The sequence below is a fragment of the Apostichopus japonicus genome, chromosome 12 (genome assembly GCF_037975245.1).
Source record: "Apostichopus japonicus isolate 1M-3 chromosome 12, ASM3797524v1, whole genome shotgun sequence".
Classification (NCBI taxonomy): domain Eukaryota; kingdom Metazoa; phylum Echinodermata; class Holothuroidea; order Aspidochirotida; family Stichopodidae; genus Apostichopus; species Apostichopus japonicus.
Genome location: NC_092572.1, coordinates 25,316,867 through 25,329,122, shown reverse-complemented (window position 1 = coordinate 25,329,122; position 12,256 = coordinate 25,316,867). Strand labels below are relative to the sequence as shown.

General features: G+C 36.7%; 1 protein-coding gene and 1 long non-coding RNA gene across 2 annotated transcripts in view; one reads left to right on the top strand and one right to left on the bottom strand.

Annotated features, from left to right (window-relative positions):
• Window positions 1–3,331: 3,331 nt before the first annotated feature.
• LOC139977846 (uncharacterized) overlaps window positions 3,332–12,256 on the top strand; it is a 55,375-nt gene continuing 46,450 nt past the window's right edge. Inside the window, exons 1-3 of the mRNA XM_071987532.1 lie at window positions 3,332–3,509; window positions 3,985–4,061; window positions 4,570–5,356. Coding sequence (XP_071843633.1) covers window positions 4,033–4,061; window positions 4,570–5,356 — 816 coding nt within the window. The 5' untranslated portion in view covers window positions 3,332–3,509; window positions 3,985–4,032. The remainder of the gene's footprint in view (window positions 3,510–3,984; window positions 4,062–4,569; window positions 5,357–12,256) is intronic.
• On the bottom strand, window positions 6,365–11,756 carry LOC139977639 (uncharacterized). The gene is made up of 4 exons (XR_011796619.1): window positions 11,380–11,756; window positions 8,867–9,023; window positions 8,124–8,254; window positions 6,365–7,223 (listed from the first exon to the last, which is right to left on the bottom strand). It is a non-coding gene; the product is annotated as an uncharacterized lncRNA (long non-coding RNA).

Below are 12,256 nucleotides of genomic sequence, written 5' to 3'. Positions count from 1 at the left end.
CCCCCAGAAAATATAATTTAGGTATATATATATTTCTCTATACGCAAGGCTGTGCTAACAAATACTTTGCATAGTATTAATAAGTCTTGAATGGAAATCATCTGGATTTCTACATGTTTAAGGACTCTGAGGATATAATAGAGATCTAACTTCAGACAAATCCAGTTGCTACATGACCACGAATACACCTAGCAAGTTTCATCAGATATCTATTTGCTACTGAAGAGTCACAGGGGCAAAGACATATTTGAAATATGCCTAAAGTTATCTAAAGTATGTATTTGCTCAGTGCTATTAAAACTGCACTGCCCTTTGACATCCGGAAAGTTCGTAGTGTTCATTGTTTAGCGTCTCCAATGTGAAGAAAATTTTGTCAACAGAGACCAAGTATAATCAGTTGGTAGACCCCTCAAGAATGCACGTAGTCAAGTCTTATCAGATGAAATTCTGTTGTTTATGAGCTCGTTAGCCGTTGCCCCTTGTAAATAAGTGTTCATGAATTTAGTTTCGTTTTGCAAAGTATATGCATTATAACGAGTAATGACTGATTATAGTTGAATCCGTTGGAGTGCTCTACTGCTTACCAGCTACCCAACTCATGAAAACTTGAAATGTTGAAGTATAAGCATGACTGAACGTTCTTTCACAAAACATAAAAATGTTTTGGGAAAATATTTATACATATTTGCGAAATGCCTATTCAGATATATAAAATGAAACAATGACTTTTACATGTTATTCTTGTGTCGCTTATCAGTTATTCATATAGTGCTCATTTTTGTGGTTGTAGTTACAAACTACATGTTGGGGAGAGTACAAACAAAGCGGTTGTAGGGTTTGCATGACAGACCTACTAAATGAGAGGGGTGCGGTAGGCGAATAGTGGAAGTCACCCATCAAATGTAATACAGCAAAGTTCCATGCATGAAGTGATCATCCTGGCAACGGTTTATATTTACAATCGTTTCAAAAGTATAATGATGAGAAACTTGTTGATTAGTTGGTACGGGGTAAGTTCGAGTCCTGTATGGCGTCTTGTTTGGAAGAGAGCGATTGTAAATAGCTAAGACCATACATATAGGTACAAACGAGCATAAATACCCGACTCATGGTTATCAACGTGAAAGTAAATGGGGGAAGTAATTAGCAATTAAACCGCGAACGTTGATTGTATTATCCTTCTTAATTGCGTCATCTTGCTTTCAGCTAATCAGCAGTGGAAATGATATACAGGGGTCACATTATTTTTTACTTTCTGTATTTTCCAAGGGCGTAGGAACCGGGGGGCTGGGGGGGGGGGGCGCCAGCCCCCCCAGTGAAAAATATGGGTGGAGGGCGGAAGTATCGTTCCGCCCCCCCCCCCCGCTCCGCAAGTCAGAAAACCCCTTTTTCATTTCCAAATGAGAAAAAAATCTCATTTGAAGCACCAAATTGCATCTAAGGCCAGGTGAAAATGCAAAATTCTTTACAAAATGGAGTGGGTGTTGAAGTGTGCTATATTGCACCAAATTGCATCTGAGGCCACCTGGAAATGCTAAAACTTTCCAAAGGGGAGGGGGACACCCCCTCCCCTTAAACCCCTCCCCCAGGCCGGCCATCAGTCTTCAGCCCCCCACTCAAAAGTACCTTCCTACGCCACTGGTATTTTCTTATTAATGGTGCAAGTGAAGTTTGGACAAAGTAAAATAAATCAAAACAACACAAGTCGTCATCGAATATGAATTAATTTTCAAATCGTTTGGAAGACGAGCCAAACAATGGGCTTGGCCATTGGGCAGTAACAACGATATCGATTGGCTTAGTGGAATTTACTTGATCGACATTTTATTGAATTTTGTCGACTTCTTGTTGCAGGAAAAATCGCTTTAAATATCATACTATTTGGAAACCACGGATCTGAGAATGAAACTGTAAAATCAAGGGTACATCGTTCTTTGAAACCCACCGATATATACTAAAGGTGGCCCTCTCTCGTGTATGAAGATTAGCGTAGTTCGTCTGTTTACATGTTCTTCTGCGCACCTTCGATGACTATTACCGTACGTTGTATGTAGTATAATGTATGATTAAACGTTGAGCGTTTACTCTTTGCGCCCATATACATTGGATATTCATAATACAATTATAATACCTTATAAAGCTAGGAATTCCCTCAGGTTAGACTTTGTAAGGATCATTGGTACGGAACAGTATAGGTATGGTACTTATCTTATGTAATGTCTGCACTGTGAAAATTCGTTTTAAATCCGAGTGCAATATGGAGTGTTAGCTCAGTGGTTAACGACCGGTGCCTTCCAATCATAAGGTCCTAAGTTAATGTATATCGTCCAGTTACAGAGTTGTTGAAAATTGACAATTAATAATAATGGACGTTAAATTTGAATTCAAGATACTGAAGTTCGGTGAGCTTGCGGCTTTGACAAGTCAATGAGACTTCTTCGCGAGTTTCTGCTTGCAGGAGGATCTAAACTATCTACATACATACATACATACAATATGAATACGAGAACAACCATTTCCTTTTTTTGCATAAGCACTGTCCGGCCGTTACTAGGTGTTCTGGCATATATTAGCAGGAACTGCAAACAAAAATTCAACATAATGGACCTGTGTTATGAGAGCACAATTTGTAGAATTACTTTTGTTTAGAACGACCACAACTTCTATACTTTTAATTAGGGATGCCCCTTTTATATACAAGTAATTTGTTGTCCTTAGTGCAGGTCCATTAGTGTAAAGACTGACGGGTAATAACTTTGTCATTGAATGTACAATGCAAAGAATCATATATATATATATATATATATATATATATATATATATATATATATATATATATATATATATATATATATATATATATATATATAGGCCTATATATATATATATAGGCCTATATATATATATATATATGTATAGGCCTATATATATATATATATATATATATGATTCTTTGCATTGTATTTATATATATATATATATATATACAATGCAAAGAATCATATATATATATATATATATATATATATATACATATATATATATATATATATATATATATATATATATATATATATATTAAGATGCATGGTGCGATACTAAGTTTTCTCAATCAGATTCTATAACATTTCGGAAGAATAACAATATTAGCAGAAGGTGTAATTTCTCAACAATTTAAGTGAGTGGATGTTTAACTTACACGTAAGTTCCTAATTTGATTTACAGTAAATTGGCAACATACGTTAGTGTAATGCAAGTGTTAACATCAAGTTAAACACGGGTGAAAAGGTGACGTAGCAGTTCTTACTCATGGTGTCACATGGTCATATTCACTATTATGTACAATAGCAAGTTTGCCAAATCAAACAGCATTTTATTTAAACAATCAATTGTTCGGAGAGCGTCCAATGTCCACATTCACGCTAGGCTTTAAACAAACTTGAATTAAGGCATATGGAAGTGTATTGTAGATTGACATCGTTCTGTAGGCAGTTACTTGTTTGTCAAAAGTAAGTATAAAAACTCATTTCCTTTGCAACTAACGATCTTCAGAAGAGCATTGATTGTTCGAAGGTTTATTCTTAACATTATTGCTTCATTTACAAATAAACTCAAAACAAAGAGTTCTACAAAGAAACTTTCCTAAGGGAATAGGGTCTACGATACACTTAAGTTTTCGTAAGAAAAGCATTGCTATGGTAATGATGATGATATATAGTTGTTCTTACGTGTAGGTGTCCGAAAGACCAATCAACAGTGGCGGATTCTTGGTAAGAGGAATAATATTTTCCATACTAACGCAAAGGGTAGGAAAACAATGAGGACAATGGATGCTGAATCTTGTTGATGCTAAAGTAACAATCACTTGAAGCTGTACCGAAAGCATTGAAATAACTGATTGTTGATCAATTAAACCCGATGGACCAATATGATGATTTAAAAACTGTTCATACATATCTAACAAAATCTTTTTTTTTGTTTTAGATCTCTGAGTTCTACTTTAATTCTTTGCATTTTACATCAACATTGAAAATGGCAGCCTCAGCAATGACGCCAATATTGTAAGTACAAATCTGGATTCAGAAAATTGACAATTTAGCATGTCTGTAATGCAATACTATTTATTAGCTTATACTTGACTTGATTTCAGAAGATGTCCAGCTTTCATTACATTTCTTATACAAATTGTAATTTTTTACTTGGCTTGACTTACGATTATTAAATAGAGTTTTACTCGACTTGTATTTAAATGGGTAGAGAAATTACTGCTCTGTGACAACTCCTTTCGATACGACAGTTCTGATTTTCACGGTATATAAAGTACTGTTGCTTCTGACTGACACCCTAGAAAGAAGTTTTCACCAACGAAGAGATGTGCAACTATAATAATATTAACTAAATGGGTTCTAAACTATTAAAGTACCTCAACGAGGTTTGAGAACTTATCTTATCTCGAGTAGGAATGAATGCCTGCCTCTTTAGCGATAACGCCCCTCCTTGGCTCAATAGATGTGTTGAACGATAATCATTTTTCATTAATGACTTAAAACACCAATTTTTTATTTGCAGGATGGGTCGCATTTCAAACGAAAAATATCAAGAAAAAGACAAGTGGAGAATAGACGATATCGCGTTAGGACCGGCAAATGAGCTTCTCATATCTGGGCATAACCTAGAAATACCCAAAACATTTATTTCTATGTACAAGGAAGCCTCTGGAAAGTATGACAATTTTCCTGAATTTAACCAAAACTTTGACCTAACTCAGCCGGGCGAACAATTGGTGCTGTTTTCGGAAGGTAGCTCGATAATTGGTTTGAAAGTTGAAAGCGAAGTGCAATTTATGAGTATTGAAGACAGGGATGTTTTTAAGACCCTAAACTGGAAGCGGTCCCCTACGTGTGTATGTCTCTACAGAGGAAACCTGTATGCAGCGTCAATCTTACCAACCAATGTCAGCGTGTATAATTTGGATTCAATGGACGAAAATATTATCTCTTTGAGAGATATGAGAAATGACTGTGTATTGGAAATGGTTGTTGTGATGGAAAAAATATACGTTTGTACAAAAAATGCTGGTCGAGCTCTTGTCTTCAGTTTGACTGGATCAAAGGAAATGGAATTAAAAAATGCTATTCAAACAGACGCAATGGCCATGAGCATATGTGTTCATGAAAGGGCTGATCTCGTATTTGTCTCATGGAGTAATTTTCAAATTCAGCTTTATTCTCAGAAGACTAGCCGATGTCTTCGTGCTTTCGATATGAATGAAGAGTTACATAAAATACGCGTAACCACAGAAAACAGATTGGTTACGTTAAGTCCGTCAAAATGCACAGTTACCGTTTATGACGTGGTAAGTGAAATTAATTGTATCATTTGTTTATTCTTAGGCCCAGGTCCCTATTTCGATCATGCAGATTGTTCATCACAAAATTTGACTTTGAATGTAGTCAAATATTTGATATGAACTGGATTGCATGAAACAAACATGTAATTTAAAACAAATATTGTATTTGTACGGTAGAATGCCAGCTGCAATAGGACGCCTGCGCTACACTCTAAAAACACTTGGGTTAAAATTGACCCAAATTGGGTCACTTTTTGACCCAAATGAAAGTCAGGAGGGAACCTAACACATTTGGGTCAAACTGACCCAGAAAATTAGGTCAGAATAAGTGACCCAATTTATGGGTTGTAAATTTGACCCAGAAATATTGGTAAATATTGACCCCGGCAAGGGTTATGATGGAAATCAACCACATTTGGGTCAGCTTGACTCTTATAGGAAAAAATACATAAATACAAAAGGCTTTATTTGACAATGCAATTTATTGATGTAACTCCTTCAAAGAAAGTGAACTGCTGAAAAACTGCTAAAAACTAATGTAAAATTGCAACAAAACTGAATGTTTCATTAATATGGTACCATAGCACAAGATCTAAAGGAAGGAATTGTTTGAAGCGTTACCAATTAATCAAAAATGTTTTTTACCCCAGTGCAATTTTTACATAAACAATTTCAACATTTTATTAGACTTGTATGGATAAAATACAATTTGCTGAATGAATGAACGAACACTTTCTAGCTAGACATGTGTGTGTCTTCATAATGATATTTATCAGCTAGAGCATAGACTAGCTCGCATGGGGAAGTATTTGCCTTACTTACGATGTAATAACAAAAGAAGAAAATGACAACCAAAACATGGTTGCCAATTTTTAAAAGATGGGGTGCTGGATGGTCAGTCTTGAAAATGTTCACTAAATTAGGCCTCGTAAAGAAGATTCCCCTCCCCCCCCCCTTTTTAACACTTATCCATGGATTTCATTAAACGGCGGCAAGCCTTTAAGTAATGAGTCCATATATTATGTGTAATATTTATACTGCTGTTGTACATAACCCAGCACAGGTAAATATTGTATATGTAAATATGTGTAGAATGGATACACATATTTCTGTATTCCAAGAGCCGTTCAATTGAAAATAGTCCAAGCAATTTATTTAGAGCAGATAACTGGGACTGGGACAATCCATATAATTTGCTTCTAAAATTTCATGACAGCAAAATATTTGTGAGCTGCAACTTTGGAACTGGAATTTATGAGATGAAAACAAATATGATCATACAGGCTGAAAACGTTTTGCCAATTCTTCTTAGAATACAAGCATATCTTTGCTTTGTATATGAGGCAAGTATGCCTTGGTCCCATAAACGTGATTCAACTAACAGTTGAGATTTCAACTAAAATCACACAACTTCAGATGATAATAAAGATTGCTCGGCATTGAACAAAATTGTGTCCAAATTCTTTCAACTGTCATGTAAAAAGGAGTTGTAATGGACAGTTGAATCGATCGCCAACTTAATTCTAGTGTTGCACTGTGCGAATAGGTCTGAAAATTTTCAGCCCTACTTCCTTCCGACTTTCAAATATGTCTTCAATGACACAACTGAAGATGACATTTTCCCAGGTAAGTTGTATACAACAGTCTGGAGGAACTGCCAGGTGTTGTATGATTGCCATTGATAATTCATATCAAAAACATGAAAACATTTAAAACATAAATCAATGGCATTAAGCAGCGACTCCTGTGGAATGGCTTCTCTCTCTATGATTATGTACGTTTGTTCCGGGCTAACCCTGCTGCTTCCAATAGCTAGAACGAATGGTTGCTTTTGTTTCACCCCTTCAAGGTAGTGTGGAATATTGGTTCCAATCTGAAATGAAAAAGAAAAGGTTATGGAAGCAAACTTCTTAGATTTATTCAAATGCTGCCTTCCATATAGAAAGGATCATATATTGCAGTACTCCCCAGAAGGCAGGTTGATAGAAGCAATCTTTGTTTTGATTAAGGATGTGCAGTATTTAGCATTTCACAACTTCAGTGATGAATAGTGCCACAATTTCATAGTGGGTTTTAGAGGTGCCAGGTAGGAATTGTCGGGTCTCTGTAAGTTATTTTGAGGCTCATCTAGGAACCCTTGACAATTGATTATGGATGAACACAGTGTTCAGAAGTTAACAAGACACTTATACTATCACACCATACTGCCTGGAATACCACAATGTCCTATCCAATCGGTGTGAATTAGATTGTACACTCTTCTACTGCACATTCAACATATTCTGCATTCACATTTATATGTATTCATATATCATGTGTATACTGGAATGAAGAAATCATTGTTACAACTCTACCTGTAATAAATTTGGTTAAGGGTTTGTACAATGCAACCTGGTGCAGTGGTAGTGGGTTATGGTTCCACAATTTCTGGGGCTGGTGAGGTTCTTCAGGCATTTGATTGGCACAGCTGCAGAGCATTAGTGACCGATGCTTTGATAGTCCCCTTCCACCATTCCCCTTGGGAAAGTGGCTGAATGCATCGTTCATGTCTTTCAGATGGGAACATAAAATGGTGGTTCTAGGAGCAGGGTAGGATTGTATCTGATGAATGTCTTGTCTCACCAATCGATGTACACTGCTCGCGAAGAGAAGGCAAGCTCTTTGCCTGTTTCATCCATAATTTTATCGTCTGTCAATTTTCCTAGATGAACCTGTAACCGACGATGATCTTATAAAAGGAATTTTTCTACTTCAAATTTAGCTTTCAGCTCACCTTTTGCAAATCTACAAATGAAGTGAGGGCATCTTCAATTGTAGCCCGTTTTCCTTTGCCCTTTATCTTCTGTGACCCAACAGGTAGAATGCATGGAATACACTGCAGTGCAATGTTGCATACTTCATCATCTGTAAAGAGGAAAAATAAGAACCTTGGGGAAAGATTCACAGACTTAACACTCATGAAGGCACTGATTATGCCCGTGTTATAAGGTAACACATTTGTGGGAATATATGATGATATATCAGTTAAAAAATGTCTTTCAGTGGAACAATATGCATTATATAGTGTGGATAGGATCTCTGACGGCTCTACAAATCCACCAATTTCTCAACAGCATCTCTGATTGTGATCCAAAGTTGGGTGGATGCCAGGCCAATGAATGTTCGTCGATGAAGCAATACAATATTACCAGAATTCTGATGCGAGAATAGAAAACATTTGTAGCTTATAACAAATCCGATGTCATCTATGTTGACTGTGCAGGGTTGTGCCCATGCCAGACCTGAGGCATTGTGTACTGAAATATGGCAATCAGGCATAATACTTGACACTATTCTGTTGCCTGACCACCTTAATCCCCTGACTGACTCCCTCCTCCAAATACACACCATTTTCATTATTTCCCCTGACTGAGGTGAAGCTCAACTGGGGGCCAATTGAAACATCACTGGCAGTGCCACATGAAAACAGTTCACATGCATTTTACCTGGGTTAATAAGTTATTGCAACTTAGTTACCTGATAGTTGACTGCTGTCTTGAACAATCCCCAGGTGTCGAGACCAATCATTTTGCTTGTCAGCATAATGCAGTAGGTTCCTAGCGACTGCGGGTGTCCATAACAGGAACAATTTGTCCCCACACTTTGGCTTGATGACTTCAAAGTCCAGATTAATCTGAAAAAGGATGAAATATGTGACAAGTCTGCACAGAAAGCATTTTTTTGTACCCAGACTTGGACTGTGAACAGAGCTGCAAAATAGTCTTGGAGGACCATCCAACCAAACTGATGTAGATGTCCCATATCCTGGCACTGAGGTGAATTCTTTTTGCTGGCTACTGCTACAGAGCATAAGACCATATCATCTCAGATGTTTTGTTTAACTAGAGATACAGGAGTAACGTGATGCTCTTGAAAATGCAACTGAGAGTACATATCCCACAAAGCATACCAAATATTTGTTTGCATCGATTTGAACAAAATCTTCCATTTTGCTAAAGCAAACTATGAACAAAAAAATGAAATTATACAGCAGGTATTATGCCTTTTTTTATTTTTGCGTTGTGCTTATAATTCTGCCCTTCCTGAGAACAAAAACAGTAAACCATTGAGTTAACTGATCCCTTTTTTGTTTTTACACTTCATCGTACCATTAGCTCACCGACATATGCCATTTTGGTTTAGATAAAGTATGTACATTTTGCGTACCAGTAGTCAACCCCACAAATTGTTTTGTATTTTCCAGAGGAAGAAGCATAATTTAAATGTGATTCTATAGAAGGATATAATTTTTGAACTATTTGTAGGTAGGCCTAATCTATAATAAAAATTTTTTAGTTATCATTGTTTTTTGTATAGATGAGATTTAAACTTGGCAGCCATTTTGTGTTGTTCTATTATGGTAAACTTGGTCCAAATTATTATTTTTTATCATTTTTTCCTATAATTTTTTAAACGATGATGATTCATGACATACAGTATACAATATTGCTATAGAAAAGATTTACACATTGTGTGTGTGGGTGAAAACAGTTTATCACAAACAATAGCTTTCAAGTTGGGAAATTTTGGTAGCCCACCGGACTACTGCTACTCAGTGTTCTGACAGTTCTGGTAGTCCAACGTATATTTGGTCGTCTAGGGCTACACTCCGCTACAGCCTACTGAACTACCACATATTTCGAACCTTGGCAATTATGCCAGGGCCTATATAGATTGAGGTTTGCCTGGTGCAGGCATCATAATCCGAATATTTTCAATGAATGTTGAAGCAATTTAGCTGAAAAGTGCACAGTATACAGGCACCCAGTGCTACTTACTTACAACAACGCCCCCCTCCCCCTGCTTAACTGTACATACTTAATTTGTAGAATTAATATTCAAGTACTTATCGTAGGGTATATCAAGATGCCCGAATAATGCGGGGGCCGTATAATGCATATAAACCTAGGCTACCTAACAATACGTTCCAATATTACCGTAGCAACATGCTCAAAAAGTGCTATGAACAAATAAGATCTGTTAGGCCTACTTATTTTCAACCATAATATATGCAAAACGGGCTGTTTTTTTTTTCACATCTTGACCAAAAAGACCTAACATTCTAGGCTAGGCCTAAATGTTAATTTTGTATGAAAATTCAAAATTTTCATTGCCAAGAAATTTTTAAATGAAATTGTTGTAAATTTATTCCAAGTTCTGCCTCTTGTTTCGTCTTCTTTGCCTTTTTTTTTGGTAGGCCTAGGCCTAGTCTGATAAGCTATATTAGTAAACTTACTGCTTAATCAGATGTAACATTAGGCCTAGGCTACAGTAGGTCTAGGCTAGGCAAAGCTATTTTTGTTATTTAGGCCTAGGCCTACAGTAACCCTAAAATTCTGGTAAAAACGCTGATGATTTTTTTTGGTCACTGGGGCTTGTTCCATAACTAGGCCTAACGTTAGGCCTATAACACTATGCGCAGTAGTGCCTAGCCTAGGCCTAACATTAGGCTACTGTAGGCCTACGACATTACGCATATTCCAAATGTTTTACACTTCAGTAGCTGCCCTGTGTGTACAAAAAAACCCACTCCATTAGCATGTCTAAATCTAGCCGTCATGCTCATGATCGCTGACCCTCATGATCGCAAATAGGCCTCGCCTAGGGGCCTAGGCCTCATCATATTTACTTACCAAACTTGGCACAACATTGCTTAGGCCTAGGCCCTAGGCTACTTATGCATTGTCAACAATGCTTACTTATGCAGTTGTGCATCGTCATATTTATTTTAAATATACAGTTCAATTAGGATTGTGGATTTATCTATCAGATACTAGAGGTTCCGTACATGTATACATCATCTCAATCTCAACTGCAATAGTGTACTCTTTACAGGCCTAGCCTATGTTATGGCTTAGCGTTAGGCTATAGGCTAGTACGACTACGAATTAGTCACCGACTTAGCCATACGTTAAGTCTTCGTATGCTACTTCAGCATTTCTTGAAATTTAATTACATATTAAAAAAGATATTTGCACATGATACCATACCTTGAAATGAATTAGCCCATTCCATCAAGCCCCATTCTTCTAATTTATCTTTCACGAACGAATCCATTTGTGCTTCTGATCATGTTCGCTCTGTCAGCAAACTTGTTCTACAGCCAATTTGTCTATGGCGCGCGCGCAGGGCCAATATGATCGGACGGTCAATGTGTGTTCGTTGATTGGCTGATCTGACATGGTGCACTCATATTCCTATAATGTTGACCAATCATAGTCCAATATTATTTTGACTCGTTGATGAAAGTCAGTTTCGGACTTAGCATTAGGTCAGCTTAGTGTATGGTACAACCCAAATTGGGTTATAAGACCATCGACCCTGCGTTTGGGTCATGAATATGACCCAGGTGTTTTAAGAGTGTAATACGTAATTTTACAGTCGTTTGCGAAAAAACCGTGAGACGTTTATAAATGGGAAGACTAAAGTCTTAAAAATGTCGTTTTTTCCTGTTGAACAAACACTATCTTGCAAAATTTTCTTCTTTTAATGGATGATATTTTCCTATTTTATACTTATATTTCATTACTCGATAGTACTACCTTTGCTTCCAGAGGCTAATGATGACCGCAAATGGTCAAACTAACAGCTTTATAAAATGTAATTGTCTAAAGGGTAAGATTTTTTGTATTTATAAAAGTAGTGGAAACTGCCACTATAACTGTAGCAAAAACAACACCAGTTTCACGCAATAAACACGCCCTTCACACAAAATGCAATCTTTTGAACAACCTACATGATCAATTAGGCAAATTATGTAATAAAGAACATGAATCCCTTAACAACGATATAACATAAAAAAAAAATCACCTTCACTGTGAATATAACATATGTGTCCCAAGACATGGTAAATTATACAAAACGGTG